This window comes from Felis catus, chromosome C1 (genome assembly GCF_018350175.1).
Source record: "Felis catus isolate Fca126 chromosome C1, F.catus_Fca126_mat1.0, whole genome shotgun sequence".
Lineage (NCBI taxonomy): Eukaryota > Metazoa > Chordata > Mammalia > Carnivora > Felidae > Felis > Felis catus.
Genome location: NC_058375.1, coordinates 20524905 through 20542165, shown reverse-complemented (window position 1 = coordinate 20542165; position 17261 = coordinate 20524905). Strand labels below are relative to the sequence as shown.

Below are 17261 nucleotides of genomic sequence, written 5' to 3'. Positions count from 1 at the left end.
TTTGCTGAATCTCCTTTTTTGTTGTTGCTCTGCAACCTTTTTCCCCCTGGCCTTTCTCAGTTGTGTAAAGTCAGTTTCTTTTTTGGCCTTTCCATCCCAGAGAGAAGCTTGAAATATGAAGTGAGGCATCATAGGGATTAAAATGAATGGTTAGACAGCTGGCAGGATGAAATGAGACTCAGTGCCTGATGTGTGGTTCGGCTCTGAATATCTCCTTTCTCCCTCTTTTTCAAACCCACCTCTGTATCTAATCACCAGTGGTTGTGCCAGTGACCTGTCTATAGGGAGCTTAACCTAGTGCAATACTCACTGCTACTTGCAGGAACCAAGAAAGAAAGGTTGCACTTAGTCCCATCCACTTTATCTTTGAGTAAGATAGTAAAGTGGGATTTAGACATTCTTCCATAAAAACCAACTGTGTGTTCCCATATGTAGCACATGCCCAGGTTTGGCTTACTCACAGGTACTCAAGCCTGGGTATTTGGAGAGGAATGCATTTTGTATCTACCCTCTTATCTCAGGTTTTTAGGCACCAGTAACTGGAGATCACTTTGTCATTGGCGAAAAATAAAAAAAGGAAGCTCTTACAAGTGAAGAATACTTTGTTGGGGCTTGTGTGAGTTAGTGGCATATTTCTAGTAATCTTGTGAACTGATTTGTTGAGGTTTGATGCTTTGTTTTGTTTTGGTTTGTATGTTGGTGTTTGTTTTTCAGAGGAGCTTAGTTGTTTTTCATGCTAGACTCCTGTATGAATTCAATGCTGAATTAATGACTACAGCTGAAAGGAATCTGGTACTTGAGTACCTACAAATACCAGGGGTAAGATTTCTCCATTTCTAAGTAAAATCATTCATAATTTATATGTATTCAGTCAGTAGAAGTAAGCCCATTTAGATGGATGGATAGTTTGGCGTATTTCAAACCATTCCATTTTGATGAATTGGGTATTGCTAGAAATTGGCATTAGATTGGGAATGTGAAATGAATTTTGTGTTTGTAGCTGAAAGTCATCAGTGATAACATTGTAGACCTTGTATATTATAAGTGGATACATAACAGGGAACTTGGGCCAGGATGGAGATACAAGAAATATTTTATGTGAATAAATCTTTTCTTTGGAGATCAGAATACTTTGCAAACAAAATCTCAGTTTTATATTAGCATCTTTTGAGATTTTTTTTTTTTTTTAGGGCAGCCCAAAGCTGAACTAGAAGGGTGAATTGAAATTCTCCCCCCATTTGCCAGTCATCGTTAGATTAAGAACTAGAATCCAGGGGCGCCTGGGTGGCTCAGTTGGTTGAGCATCTGACATCCACTCAGGTCATGATCTTACAGTTCATGAATTCAAGCCCCACATCGGGCTTGCTGCTCTCAGCACATAGTCCACTTCAGATCTTCTGTTATCTTCCCTTCCCTGCTTGCACTCTTTCTCACTCTGTGTCTCTCAAAAATAAATAAAACATTAACAAAATTTAAGAACTAGAATCTAAGTTCCAGGTCTACTGTTTAAATGTATTTTCTTTTGGACAACCAGATGGACAACACTAAAAGAGCCTAATTTCCACCAATAAAGAAGCAGTTGTCTGTGGAATAGTTTATACTAGAAAAAAACAATTTTAGAGGTGAAGGTGATCCCCCAGTTTTAGCTTTAAGAGCAAAGCTATGATTAGAGCCTGAAGAGTAATAAAGGTAAGAACAAAAGGTGGTATTGCCCCCAAAGTGTAATAGAAATTTATGGAATTACCAGGTATGAATGGTCCTTGATAGATCAATAGTGTGCTCAAGGAGTAAAATACTGGAGTTTAGAAGTCCTGTTTCCTGGACCACTTGCCCAAAACCAAATCAGGACAAGAAGGAGCCTTAGGTTTATTGAATGTAGGTTCATCACCTTTGTCATTACTTTGGGAAATTGGAAACTTCTCCTGGTTTTGGATCACAGATAACTTTTTTGGTTCTCCCAGTCAGATACTTTCTCTGTCAACCAAAGGAGTTTCATTTCTGTCTTGCTATCTCTCTTGGACGTTAGTGACCTAAACTGATTTGTCAGTAATTCTTTGTGTTTAGAAAGAGTCTAGTTATATTTGTAGGTTCAGCCTCACCCAGTATTTCAACAGGAAGTGGGTGGATGCTTAAGTCTATAATGAGGCATTCTTCCTTGTGGTTGTTGCATAGTTGTGAGGACTGCTGTATGCAACAGTAAATTCATACTTCTTTAAACATTTTTGTAGACAGATTTAGATTACAGTAAGTCTGTGTATTGTCTATCATTTTGAAATCAAATGATTATTTGACTTTTCAATTGGGATTTTGAACCCCTGTGGAATGCAAGAAATTTGTCTCTTGAAAGAGGAAACTGGTCTACAAAGTAAAGCTCTTCTCATAGGCCCCCATCCAAATTGCTGTTAACTGTAGAACAGTGGGAAATGCTGAAGTGAAAGCAGAAGTCCTAATTGTCACACATATAACATCCCCACATGTTCTCATCCCCTGCTACTGCTGATCAGCATTTTGGGGGTATGTTTCAAAGAGGAACTGCCTTGAGAAGCATTTCTGTTGTTATGGTTATTGCTATAGCTCAGATATACTTGTTTTGGGATGGAACCATAGAAATCTGCAGGTGTTGTCAGTGACCTTGGCTCTAAATGAAGCATTGTATATTTATTTATAATAAATAGCTAGTAATAAATATTACTACCAGAATGAGCAGTAATTTGTCTTCTGTCCTGGTAATAACAGGAATTCAGAGTGGGGTAAAGATGAATGTGTCCTCCCTCACATGTAGCCTTCCTTTATGACCTTCTTCCATCCTCTGTCTTTTTCACCTCACCCTAATTCTGCTTCAGGGTGTTGGAATCAGAGTTGTGAGAGTGTAGGGTAGATGTCAAAGTCTCCTTTTGACTTTATACTGACGACATGTTATATATAAGTATTTTGTGATAACTTCTAATATATAGGCCTGTAGAATCTTACTGTTTGAAGGGACCTTAGAGAATACCTCATCCAGTCTCCATTTCAAAGCATGAATTCTGCCGTGGTACTGACAGTCTAGACTGGTCCATATACTGCCAGGTCATGGCTAGGGAGGGATGCCTAAAGTCTTTTACTTGTTCTCAGACTCATTCTCAAGTCCCTTAAGCTGAAAATAGCCAGGAGTAAAGATGGGGTTGCTACTGAGTCTGGCTGCATGTCTGGAACTGTTCCAAAGCCAGTTTTTCCTTTGGACTTACTTGGATAGCCAACTCCCAGATCAGCCTGGGAGCCGCCCAGGATGTAAATAACTTAACCTTGGGGCTCTGTCTGAAACGTCCTTTGGACCATTCTATATCCTGCAGGTCCTGGTAACTAGATGAATCTAGATGTGGAGGAGGGTTTGATTCATAGCCATGACCCATCCCTCTCTACAGTTCTTAGACCTGCTTCAGGCCTTGTGTTCAGAATGCAAGTCCATGTTGGCCAAGTAAGGAGGTTATAGCAACTTAGAAGCAAATCTGGAAATTTTAGAACTTCTTAAAAATCATCTAGCTTAGTCTCTTTATTTTGCAGATGAGGAAACTGAAGCCCAGAGTGAGAATTATATCTATCGTCTTTGATTTAGAAGACATTGTAGAAGTCATCCAATCTGACCTCTCAACATCAACATCCTACAGTCTGGGAATGTCTCCTGCAACATTCCTGATAGCTGGTCATCCACAGGACTGTACTGGGAACTCATAACCTCTGAAGAGAACCCATTCTAATATAGGACTGCTCTAATTAAAAGGAGCTAACTAAACTGAAGTCTGTTTCTCTATAACTTTTATCTCCGCAGTGGTCAGTCCTCTCCTGTGTAACATCTCCCAAGGTGTAAGACCTTCTCAAACCCCATATTAGCAAATATCATTATAGCATATAATTCCCTAATCAAAGTAAAATATAACTGAAAAAGAACTTTATTTTTTTGTTTGTTTTGCTGTTGTTTTTGAGAGAGGGGGAATGTGTGTGAGCAATGGAAAGGGACAGAGGGAGAGTCTTAGGCAGGCTCCATACTCAGCGCAGAGCCCGACACAGGGCTCGATCTCAGGACCCTGAGATCATGACCTGAACTGAAATCAAGTGTCAGACGCTTGGGGAGCCTGGGTGGCTGAGTCCGTTAAGTGTTGGACTTTGGCTTAGGTCATGATCTCGCAGTTTGTGAGTTCGAGCCTCACGTCGGGCTCTGTGCTGACAGCTCAGAACCTGGAGCCTGCTTCCGAGTCTGTGTGTGTCTCTCTCTCTGCCCCTCCCTGTTCGTACTCTGTTGTGTCTCTCAAAAAAATAATAAAACGTTTAAAAAAAAAAAAAAGTGTAAGACACTTAGCCCACTCAGCCACCCAGGTGCCCCAGAACTTTATTGATTCTATGAAGACAGGTCATTCACTCTTTCATGGCTCCAAAACTTCTTTTGGCATCTAAGAACCACTACTTTCTTGGTTTTCTTCACTTTCTCTTTTTTTCTGTCACTGACACTAGCATTTACTACCCCTTTTCGTGATACTTTTAAAAAGAGACATACGTCTTATCACTTTGTGAGTATAACTGTACAAACCTATTGAGAGAGTAGCAAATAGGACTGAAGAGTTAGCCTTACCCCTGCAACCTGTCCTCATTCATATTTGCTAGCTGTAGTGGGCCTCTCCATTTCTATTGTCATTGTCTTAACCTGTGAAGAGTCCCAACTGATCTCTTTATCTCCAGCCTTCTCCTGCCCAAATATAACTTCTTTGCTTCTGTTAGAATGACTTGTCTAAAATGCAAATTTGGCCATGTTACTTCCTTAATACGGTGGTTTCTCAACACCCAGTACTCCACAGATTTTCCACTAAATGACTACTGATGATAGAGGAGCCTTTCTCAACTGGATTTCCATGAGAGAATTAAACCCTAATGCCATTAGGCATCCATTGTATATAATGTATTAACTTTTTCTCCAATGCCTCTGGAATGGTGCTAGTAGTTATGTACGGTCTTGAGGAGAATTGAGAAAATAGTCACTCTAATCATTTTCTTTGTTCTGTGGATCAGATGAGGAACTCAGTGTGAAAGAGTGGAGAGAGAGAGAATGTGTGTTCTTCAGGAGGTCCAGAAGCCTGGCTGGGAGCAACCTCTGGAGGAAAAAAACCTCAGTAAATTTCATTTAAGTCCAGGGTTTCATCTTTACATTTGTTTCATCTTTACGTTCATCTTTGCGTTCTACCACATAATATGTCTATAGTTGAAGGTGTTTAAAAATATTTATCAATGCATAAAGTTGATTTTACAGTAAGATTTTCCTAGGGTCCATGGACTACAAAACAACTACCTTTTTATTTAGCCTTGTAGTAGACATTTTATGTATGTTACATTACTTAATGTCTCCAGGAAAATTGCCCATCACATAGCTAGTAAGGTTATCAGAGTCACGGTACTAACCCTAGTATGTTTGAATGGCACAACTTGAAGCTGAGTTGAGTCAAGAGCCTTGAGAGTCTTTGCCCATTTCTAAGTTTATCTTCACTGGAATGTAGGCTTTTTTTTTTTTTTTTTTCCTAACGAAGTTACTGGTGTGTTTCAGATCATGCATAATTCCATACTTCTTATGGTGAATATAACTAACTTAAAAAAATTTTTTTAAGGTTCTTGTTTATTTTTGAGAGAGAGAGAGAAGGAGACAGTCCACGAGCAGGGGAGGGGCATAGAGAGAGGGAGACACAGAATTGGAAGCAGGCTCCATCCAGGCTCTAAGCTGTCAGCACAGAGCCCGACTCAGGGCTCGAACTCACGAGCCATGAGATCATGAGCTGAAGTCAGACATCGAACTGACTGAGCCACCCAGGTGCCCCAGAATATAATTAACTTTGATTATCCAAAAGGAAAATGAACTGTGATTCAGGTAATTCCATATAACAGGGAATCTTGTTTCTCATTGGTGGTTCTGAAACATATTAAGTGGTTTTTTTTAGTAGCAGATTTACTTTTCTGTTTGTTTTGTCTTGATAGATATTGACATATTGTCATTTCTTGAGTACTGTCTGTGGTGTGTAAATGGGGTGTCTCTCCCAATCAGATGAGGGCCCCAAATGATCACTGATCGGGTGGAAGCTGATGGTGCAGGCAGTGACAAGAATTCACCCAAGGCAGAACAAAGGAGATAGAAGTTTATTGAATACACCGTAGGGGAACAGTGGGGAGGACAGCCAGGGGAAGGCTGTCTGTAATGAGGTATAGAGGTATAGAGGCTGTTTTTAAAGAGGGAAGGTGAAGGAGGTATGGGGACATATGGAATTCTCCCATTTTTGGTAGCTGTGCCTAGTTGCAAGTAGCCCATTGGTCATTTAGGGCCTACGGATATTTTGAGGAGGTTACCTGATGGGTCTGTCTGTATTCAACCAGGTGGTCACTGTGGCCCTGTTTCTGCATTCCATTGCTCAAGCCTGTTTGCCTAAAAGTGGCCTCTACACTCTCTAGCTGGTTGTGGGAACTGGTTTTTTTAGTGATAAGAAGCCATCTTGCTATTGGAAACTTGTATCCCTTCCCCCCCCCCCCCCCCCACCATCCCACCATATGACAGAGAGTTGACTCCATTTGTGTTCTGCTTACTCAAGGCCCTTGGGAAAGTATAAATTCTAAAGTATCTAGGTGTTACAAGAACCTCCTCCTGGCCCCCAGTTCTACATGTACCTAGCCATCTGGAATCCAGTTTCCATTAGGTGTCCAGAGAGAACATCTGGAATGCCTTGTCAGTGGCCACATTTGATGTACAATTTCAAGGGGATCTGGCTCCTTTAGCTCCTCTGAGAAGCTGGAACAAGTACTGAAATAATTGCTAATAGAGGGAGCCACAGTGGCTGTTTTCAATCATCTCTGGCTGTACCATCGAATTTGATTCTTCCAGAAAGCTTGAAATTTGAGAGTATAAGAGCATCCAGAGGATGGTGTACAGAGCCCTGTGAGGTTCTTTCATTTGCAACCTCCTGCCTCCTTTCTTGCTCTAAACTCTTTCACCAGTGAGTTATTAATGATTGCATCTTAGTACCTCTACACCATGTAGAGAAGAGGAGTTCAACTGGAAGGGAGAGTCCAGAGTTTGGATTAGAAAACCTGTTGAGTCAAAGGGGAATTTAGCAGAGGAACGGAATGAAAATTATTTCCTTAGACAGTAGACAAATATTCAGGAAACACCTCTGCACCCCAAAGATAGGCACAGCTGCCACACAGTGACTATTAAAGGGAGGTTCAGAGTTATGAGCAAACAGCTGATTCTCTTGGTTCTTGGGCTGTTGCTGTTGGTGACAGGAAATCTTGTTCCCCAAGCTGCTGGCTTCCTGTTTTATTTTTACTCTTAGTAGATCAGAATGTCCATAACAAGGAGCAGTCTGTTCCAAAGGGTTCTACTCCCCCTTTGAGCCTGAAGGGCTTTTTTTTTTCCTTTTTCTTTTGGTCAGACAATATGTTGGTTCACTTTTAAGATTTGTGATACTTAGCTTTTTGTATTCACAATCAACTTTTTTTGGTGATGAGCTGGTGTTTTAAGATTTGATGTAAGTAAACCTGTTTTGCCTTTTTTTTTTCTTTTTAATTAAACGAAGAATTGGGAATACTGGGGACTTGGGTATGTTACCTTTATGCTTTACCTTTTCATTTGAAGTGAATTTGCATTTTCCCTAGCATGAAAACCATTAGGCTGTTTTAAATTTCTTTAGTTTCACGAGATACAGAAACAGGAACAGCCTGGTATGCCTTGGCTGTAGTCATACCCATTTTGTTGAGACTAAAACCTCCTCCTATCCTTGTAAAGCTAGGAATTTGGTAATCTAATTCTAAAACAATAGCTCAGCATGAACCTGAAGTGGTGGGGATTTCCTAGGGAAAGGGGCTCAGCTGACAGGATAAGAAACGGTAACTGGAAGGTTTCCGGATCTGCTCCAGACACTTCCTGCCGGCTCAAGAGCCTTTTGGCCCAGGTGTGTTGATCCGGATACGAATAGGAGAGAGAAAGGGAGCTCTTGGGTAGATGAGAAAGGACTAGGGAATCTTATAGCACAGTTTGCTTTAGCATCATGTTTGACATATTGAACGTGTAAAATTTTCCTTGATATTCTTTAATTCTGTCAATTTACAGACTAAACTTTAGTAGTGTTAATAGACACTGGCAGCTAGCGTTTAGTTGTACATTAACAGTCATCCATCAGGGAAGAACTGGAGAAATTATGTCCTGATGTAGATCAATGGAATTGCTATTGGCAACTTGATTTCCGTTGTGGAGATGATCAGATGACAGCAGCTCTTTTTTGATCCTTACAATTGATCATCTGGAATCTGATCTGTCCTGATTATGGATACACCAAGGATAGGATCTGTCCGTACTATCCAGAGCCTGCTGAATGGACTGTTTTCTGACCATGCCTCCTTGCCTCTGGAGACTCTTGTTGGTTGGAGCGTTGTTGTTATTTTAAGGTTTTTAGGTTTTTATGCTGCCTGTGTAACTCAGCCAGCAGTCACTAGTTCAGAATTTCTAAACTGATCCGGCAAGCCTTCTAATAGCAAACCTTAAAGATTGGGGCGGGGGGAGCTTAAAAAAGAAGAAATGATGGGGGAGAGATTTTTTTAAAGCTGTTTTAGATCAGAACAAGACAAAAGAAAAAAAAGACTCACACAGCCCTAGTGTGCCTGGAATTTGTGGTTGAGTAATACTTTCCTGTTATTTCTTTTTTAGGTTGTTTTTCATCATTCAGAACATTGCCTGAAGCAGGTCCACCATGCCGTTAGTAACGAGGAACATCGAGCCAAGGCACCTGTGCCGTCAGACGTTGCCTAGCGTTAGAAGCGAGCTGGAATGCGTGACCAACATCACCCTGGCAAATGTCATCCGACAGCTGGGCAGCCTGAGTGAGTGCCGCAGAGAGCCTGTGCTTTGCCCTCAGGGGTCGTTGGTGCTCTTTATTTAGTTTCCTTCTCCTCCCGTGCTCCTATTTCTCCCCCATCTGCCTTCCCTAGGTAATGCGAAAATGTATCCCTCCCCCTCTCCCCAAAGAGAGGTTCATTTTTGGTACAGAATTCTTCCCCTCAACCTTTTCTTCATCTACCACCACCCTCTAGGTTCCCTCCACCTCCCCCTCCACCTGCTTCAAAAGAAATCTGTGGGAAGGGTGGCAGGAAGGGCTGCAGCAGAAACTGCAGATGGAATGACAGAGCAGAATTCTCTGTGTGTAAAGTGGGAGGTTCACAGAGCAGCATCTTGGGTTGGGGAATGTGCCCATAATTGCACGAGCTGTTCAATGTAGCTGACTTTGTTGAAGCCTCAAATGTGCCAATAGTCTTTCTCTACCCTACACCCCCTCCCCCAACTTTTCTTCCCAAAGAGGAGTAAAGCAAACATGCACTCAGATTCTAGCTGACTTGTGTACCCCGGTACACATTTAATTGTGCTGCAAGCCCCCAGGTCCAAGTTCGGGGTGCAAATTACTTTTGCAGTCTCTAGGGTATTGGGAATTTTGCAAGCTGCATGGACACACAATGACACAAAGTGTAGCTGGAGCCATTCTTCTCTAGCAAGAAGACGGTTGTTAGCCCAGTCTGTTTTGGCGTTGAGGGAAAGCCAGCTCAATGATATTTTTGTTGTTGTTGTTGTTGTTGTTGTTGTTGTTGTTTTAATTGGCAAGAATGAATGAGACTGCCTAGGGTGGAGTACATGGATTTCATTGTGAATCAAGCTGACTTTGTTTGAAGCTGAGGTAGGGGAAGAGCAGACGCTTGGATAGGCTCTGCATTTGTCTTAGTGCCACTCCAGCTCCCATAAGAACCTTCGTCAAATTGCCATTTTAGTGATCTTCCTTAGCAAAGGCATCTTGGTATGAATTCTTTCAGACATTCACCCCTTCTATTGAATCACTACTACCCTTAGTGAAGGCAGTGGGGTATCAGGAAAGCCTGCATTCCCCCAGATAGTAACAGGCCCTGCCTTTAAAACAGGGGCCTGAGGAGACAGAGTTCTGCGACCATATGATGTATGGGGTCTGAGATTCCTAAGCCTTTTCCTAGCTCCAGAGGCCATCTCTGTTGATCTAGGGCTTAGGGAAACCTGGATGGGGCGTCACGAAGAAACGAAACCCTGCCAGTGCCCGTCTTACACAAAGGAACATTGACAGCAGTGCAGTAGCAGTGCAGCTGACAAGGAAGCACATGAAGGCTGTAGAGAGCCTCAGTGCTTCTTAAAAGCATCATTTCTGCTTCTGTCACCCTGAGAAGGCCAAATGGGTGCAAGTCAATCACACACCGGTTCCTTCTCCATAGGACAAAGGACATCTAGCTAATGATGCTTCTTACTCTCACTCAGCAGGAGTTATGCTCTCTCTCAGGTGTTTTTCCAGGGTAGTGTTGATGGATGTCATTGCTCACTCTCTCACTTGTGATCAGACCACTCCCATCTTGAGGAAGCTGATCTGAGGGCCAGGATTGGTTTGTACCTACAGAAACAAGATTTCCTCACATTGTAGAGCTAACTGACCCTTTTTTTTTATCCAATAAACATGTATTGAACATATTTTATGTGCCAGATGCTGAGGGAATAGAGTGATAATAAGAAATGGTCTCTGCCAGGGGCGCCTGGGTGGCTCAGTCAGTTGAGCGTCTGACTTCGGCTCAGGTCATGATCTCACGGTTCATGGGTTCAAGCCCCACATCGGGCTCTGTGCTGACAGCTCGGAGCCTGGAGCCTGCTTTGGATTCTGTGTCTCCTTCTCTCTCTGCCCCTCTCCTGCTCATGCTCTGTATCTCTCTGTCTCTCAAAAATAAATGTAAAAAATAAATTAAAGAAAAAAGGTCTCTGCTTTATAGGAGCTTATAATCTACTAGAGGAGACAGAAATAAATAATTTTTAAGGGGAGAGGGCGATGAGAGGGGAACTCACATTTGTTGATTGCCCACTTTATGCCAGGTTTTAATAGGATCTTGACATAGATGATCTCATTTAATCTATTCAGTGATCCTGTGAGGGTAGGTGGTGGTATTCCCATTTTTCAGGAGAAGTGAAAGCTCAGAAAAGTAACTTGCCTAGAGAGACAACAGCCAGTAAGAGGTAAAGTAAGATTTCCAAAGAATTTCTCTGCTCTGTCTCTGCCAACACCACCCTGGTTTAGACCTTCGTTAACTCTCACCTAAACTGTTCCCTTGGGGTGCCTGGGTGGCTCAGTGAGTTAAGTGTCTGACTTCGGCCCAGGTCATGATCTCACAGTTTGTAAGTTCAAGCCCCACAATAGGCTCTGTGCGGACAGTGCGGAGCCTGCTTGGGATTCTGTCTCCCTCTCTCTCTCTGCCCCACCCCTGCGTGCGTGCGCTCTCGCTCTCTCTCTCTCTCTCTCTCTCTCTCCCTCTCTCCCTCTCTCCCTCTCTCCCTCCCCCTTTCTCCCTTTCTCTCTCTAAATAAATAAAGTTAAAAAAAGAAATAGAGGCACCTGGGTTACTTAGTCGGTTGGGCATCCGACTTTGGCTCAGGTCATGATCTCACAGCTCATGGGTTCGAGCCCTGCGGCCCGCTCTGCACTGACAGCTCAGAGCCTGGAGCCTGCTTGGAATTTTGTGTGTCTCTCTCTCTGCTCTTCCTCCACTTGTGCTTTGTCTCTCTCTCTCTCACAAATAAGCAAACATAATAAAAAATAATAAAATTAACTGTTGCCTTAGCCTCCCTCTGGCCTCCCTTTCTCTATCAGTCCTCTTAAATATATAAACCTAAAGATCTTACAAATCTTAAAACGTGTATCCCTGCCAGAGTGGTCTGCTCAAAATGCAAATTTCACTTTTTACTTTTATAATTCTAAATTATTTGACTTTTTAAAAGTTAAGTCTGTGTTAACTTTTGCAATTTAAAAGTTTTTTGTTTTTTGTTTTTTTAATGTCTGTTTATTTTGAGAGAGAGCAGAGAAAGGGCAGAGAAAGAGAATCCCAAACAGGCTCCACACTCATCACGAAGCCTAACACAGAGCTCCATCTCATGACCATGAGATCACGACCTGAGACGAAATCAAGAGTCAGATGCTTAACCATCTGAGCCAGCCAGGTGCCCCAAAAGTGTTTTTAAAATAAGAGTACAAGGGTTGCCTGGGTGGCTCAGTCGATTAAACGTCCAACTCTTGGTTTCGGCCTACGTCATGATCCCACAGATTATGATAATGAACCCTGAGCTGTTGAGATCGAGCCCTGAGGAATCTGCTTAAGATTCTCTCTCTCCCTCTCCCTATCCCCTTCCCTGCTCCCCTACTCGAATGAATGAATGAACAAAAAATAAATGTATACATACATACGTATGTACGTACATATGTACGTACATAAGAGTGCAAATGTTAGAAATCTCCCCTGTTCTTCACTGTGGAATTGTTTAAGTTTCTTGGCCTGGCATTCAAGACTTTTCAAGACCCGCCTTCCTTTCAAATCTCATTTTCTGCCATCCATCTTCTCCCGTTTTATAATCCTTTTATTTTTTATTTTATTAAAAAAAATTTTAATATTTATTTTTGAAGGAAAGAGAGAGCATGAGAAGGGGAGGAGCAGAGAGAAAAAGGGAGACACAAAATCGGAAGCAGACTCCAGGCTCTGAGCTGTCAGCACAGAGCAGGATGCAGGGCTTGAACTCACAAACCATGAGATCATGATCTGAACTGAAGTCGGATGCATGCCCAACCGACTGAGCCACCCAGGCACCCCTCCCATTTTATAATCTTTTTAAAAGATTTTTTTTTTTAATGAGAAAGAAGGAAAAGAGGGGGGAAAAGGAAGGAAGAATGATTTATCACTTATAGTATTTGTGAGAGAGACCATACTCTCATACTTGCATGCGATGCCCTTGCTGTCTCCTGCCTGGAGTACCCTCACCATCCTTGCAGCTGCTCTTGCAAGGCCTAGCTCAAGGATCTCTTCTAGGTTGGACTAAGTGCTCCTCTGAGCTGTATCATTACTTGCCACATTGTGTTGAAACTTTTCTGTATCTCTTATACTAAATTAAAAGTTCTCTGAAGGCAGAAATCATGTCTTGTTTATCCTTGAACCCCAATGTTTTATCTTGTGTAGAATCTGGCACCCAGTAGAAGCTCAGTAAATGTTTGTTGAATGATGTATGCCTGTGTTCCCTCCACCATTCCATGCTGTCAGTGCACAGAGAACACAGGGAAGGAAGTAGTACTCTGTATGGGGATTCAGTGCATGGTGTGGGGGCATAGGGAGAGTTAGGGAATGCTTCTTAGAAGAGGGTAGATTCACACCAGGCCTCCAAAGATGACTAGTATTTCATCTAACAGAGAGCGGCACAGGAATAAGTTCATATGTACTTCATAGCCATGACCTTGTCCTCGTGTGCTGTAGCCAGAAGTTCTTGGCCTAGTAGGCAAAGTGTGATTATGGTGTGGATAAGGCACAAAATTAAAAATTCCACAGCCTTGGATTGCTGCATGATAGCATATCCAGAATTTTTATTTTCCCTCAGTGCAGGGAGATTGGCATTTCACATACTATGTTGCCATATCTTAGGAGATATAGACACAGCCCAGCCAGCCTGCACTTTTGAATTAGTATCCTGACCACCTGGTAGAATGGAACCCCCACTTGGGTCATTAAGAAATCATGCTATGATACTGGGTTTTCTGAGCATACTGGGGCCATGCCCCTGGGGGCTCCAAGACTCCCACTCAGACTTCAACAAGAGCAGCTTCACAGTTTTAAAAATCAGTTTTACCTGTTCATTTCCACATAGGCTTTCATTTGAAGAGTTCTGCTAAGGAAAAAAAAAATTAAAGACTGCTTCTGGATTCTTTTGCAAAATGTGTTTGATAACTATTATGAATGTCCTGATGTGATAGTGGGTGTATCTTGGTAATCTGAATGAAATTTAACTCTGAACAAGGCACTTTGGTTTTCTCCTATAGAAGTATCACACTTCTGTTTTCAGAGATTGGAGTAGTTTTTAGTACTTGAAGAATAGGGGCTATCATATTACTGACTGGAATTATATCTTAAATTCCTTGTAAGTGTAAAATAGGATATTTAGATACATTCTTGAAAGTCATCTGATGTGGTTGAGCAGTATAAGGGAGAATTTCGTTGTAACAACTTACATTTTTAGCTTGTTTAATCCTATGACAGTTTAGTAAGGTTGATACAGTTATCCCCATTTTACAGATGAGGAAACTGAGGCTGAGACATTGTGACTTGCTGAAGAGTACACAGGTATAAATAGAAAGAACTGAGACTTAAATCCAGACTTTTCTGATTGAAGTCTGCTGCTTTTTCCATACATCATCTTGTAGTTCTGAGTAGGCCCAGGGCCTGAGGGGATGATGTGACAGTGGGGAAACCTTCACACCACCTCACTCCCTCTTCAAACAGCATTCTCAGCGTTAGCATGTTTATATGTTGGGGGTAAGATTTTATCTTGAAAATCACTGTGCCACATTCAGCCACTACTCACGTTACCACTACTGCCTTCACTGAGGAACAGAAAATCTGGGTACTCTCTTGGTGACCTAAGGGTGGGTTGATTTGGGGTTTTCTTTTCCTCCAGAATAGCTCATTAGTTGACTGACTGATTGATTGATTGATTGAGGTTTTGATTTGTTTGAACTAATCTCCATGCCCAAGATGGTCTTGAACTCATGACCCCGAGATCAAGAGTCGCATACTCTACCAACTAAGCCAGCCAGGTGCCCTGGTTAACAGATATTTTTGAGCCTGGTCTATTTTCCACACATAATGCTGCATGTTTCTCTGCGTTAGCTTTCCAATCAGTTTTCCATTACCTGGTTGAGCATGATGCAGTATGGTCTTTATAGGACTTAGCTGTATTATGGACAGGGATCAGATAGGATTCTCTGCCAATTTGTGTTCTTTGAGCCCAGGAGCTTCCCATGGTTGTTTAAATCACAAAATCGTTCAGTATGCAAAGACTTGTCCCTTCCTTGATTAGAAACTCCTTATCGACTAAATTTACCAGCAATTCAAAATATGCTGTTGATTGGTCTTATCCTTACTCTCCAGGTTACACTGGGAAGGTGAGCTGTAGTTAGTTCACCCTGAAGGTGCACTTTTGGCCTTTTGACTAATATTTTTCCCCTCAAGTGTGGACTAAGCATACATGTAGTTTCAAAGCTAAGAATCAGAGCCTACTTAAAATAGTTCTCAATAGTTTTTTTGGTTGGGCACAGTGACTTCTGCCTACCTTCACCTTGCAAGTTAAGAAACTCAGATGATATATTTATTCATATGTACCACTTTTCATTCCTAGCAAGAATGTGCTTTGTGGCTTGGAATGACAATATGGAGGTAGTGTCAAATTGCTGTTCGGTTTCTTTGGCTGCAAATTCTCCTTGCATTCCAGGGTTGAAAGTACGAACTCTTTTCTTTTTCTAAAAAAATAAGATATTGCAGAAAGAGACCACTGGTATGTCGGTTTTCAGGGAGGGCTTGAAAGTTTCAGCTTTTCACTTCTTCCTTGAGATGTAAATTTGAAGGATTATAACCTAAAGCAAAGACTTCCAAAGTTGTATGTTATAAAACATAAGATAACCTTCTCACCCCTTAGAAGAAGTTATAAGTCTGTGCTGTGAATTGTTGATAAGTTCAAGGCCCCTCGAAGATACCACAACTCATCATGGTTGTTGAATGTACTTTGGAGGCTCCATTGAGGATGTAATTTCTTATTTTTCATGTTAATGGTAGATACCTACAAGGTCCTTGTAACTCCCAGTCTGTTTCCCAGAACCATTTTACAAGGTGCTTTTACCAAGCAGCAAGGGGGTAAGGGCTGTAGGCATATGTCTACATATTGTCTGCTCTTCCAGGATTAATTTTTTGTATTGCACCTTTTGGTATTATTCATCCTGCACTGAGTTCGTGACTGTTCAGAGTTTGCCAAGAAGACTATTATAGAGAACATAAGCAGACTGCTCAAACTATGGAGGGCATCTCTCTATCTATCTATGAAGAGCAAGCATCTGCATGTAACCCAAACCATCTTAGGGGGTGTGTGCGTGTGTTGGGGAGGTGGGGAGTAAAATCTATAGTAGCCAGTTTTTCTAACCATTTATGTCATTTTTATGCACTAGTGACTTGGTTTCTTTGCTCTTTCAGGTAAATATGCAGAGGACATTGTTGGAGAGCTCTTTACTCAGGCAAATACCTTTGCCTCTCGGGTAAGCTCCCTTGCTGAGAGGGTCGACCGCCTACAAGTTAAAGTCACTCAGCTGGATCCCAAGGAAGAAGAAGGTAAGGAAGCTGAGCTCAGCATTTGCAGGCTTTGCTGAGCAGTTTCTTAGAGTTTTTTTTTTTCCTGATTTATAAAAAAGTAAAGGGAAAAATCACAGAGACCTATGGAGTTCTGCTTTGAAATGACACAAGCCTGGGTGGTGTAAAGAAATCTTTTTAGCTCTACCACACCCCCACACACTCCCTCTCTCCCATTCCCCCAATTCTTGCTCAAATGCCCCCTCCCCCAGTCGTATTTTGTTACCATAAAAGTACTTGGAAGATTCATTCCTCCCAAGGAGAGGCCTGCTAGATCTGGCCACATAGTAAACCTTTGTGTTGCCTCATTTTGTTCAGTCGTGAAATGGCTGGGCTGCTGACAGCCTTGTGGGGCTTCCCCAGAGGGGGAGGAAAAAAAACCTGGCTGCAGACAGCCGCAGCCAAGAAACGCAGCAGCTGAGGCCTCTCAGACTGGTGTGACTCAGTGTTTGCTCAAATAGCCTGTCGTCCATTTTCTAATGCCTTCCATCTTCTCTCAGTGTCACTGCAAGGAATCAACACCCGAAAGGCCTTCAGAAGCTCTACCATTCAAGACCAGAAGCTTTTCGACAGAAACTCTCTCCCAGTACCTGTCTTAGAAACATATAACACCTGTGATACTCCTCCACCTCTCAACAATCTTACCCCTTACAGGTAACCTGGCTAGTTCCTCCCTTTTTCAACCTGTGGTTAACAGCACTAGAGTGTTTTTTTATTTAAAGATGTTTACGTCAGAGGATTGTATCAAAAAGCTTACTACCTACCCCAGAGTTGTTTGTGGCAGCAGAAGCTAATATTTACCATATAAACACTTGTCACTTATTATTGTTTGGTTTCTGAAATTCATAGTAAATATAATATGTATTGAAAGTTTGCCATAACATTGCATGCTGCAGAGTTTAATTTGGTGTAAGCCAGGTCCACCTTGGATTCTGTCCAAGGAATTTAGTTATTATAGAACCAAAAGGACTTTGTTACAAGGCAGTCCTAGAGCATGCATC

General features: G+C 42.0%; 1 protein-coding gene across 3 annotated transcripts in view; it reads left to right on the top strand.

Moving 5' to 3' along the window:
• Positions 1 to 17261, top strand: part of WASF2 (WASP family member 2) — a 73703-nt gene that overhangs the window by 43110 nt on the left and 13332 nt on the right. For 2 of the 3 annotated variants that reach the window (XM_006934461.5, XM_045035375.1), the window contains exons 2-4: positions 8711 to 8883; positions 16108 to 16242; positions 16761 to 16914. In XM_006934461.5, the coding sequence (XP_006934523.1) occupies positions 8754 to 8883; positions 16108 to 16242; positions 16761 to 16914 (419 nt within the window). In that variant the 5' untranslated portion in view covers positions 8711 to 8753. Of the gene's footprint in view, positions 1 to 7373; positions 7536 to 8710; positions 8884 to 16107; positions 16243 to 16760; positions 16915 to 17261 lie in introns of those variants that run through there. The other variant, XM_019836460.3, reaches the window with a different exon arrangement.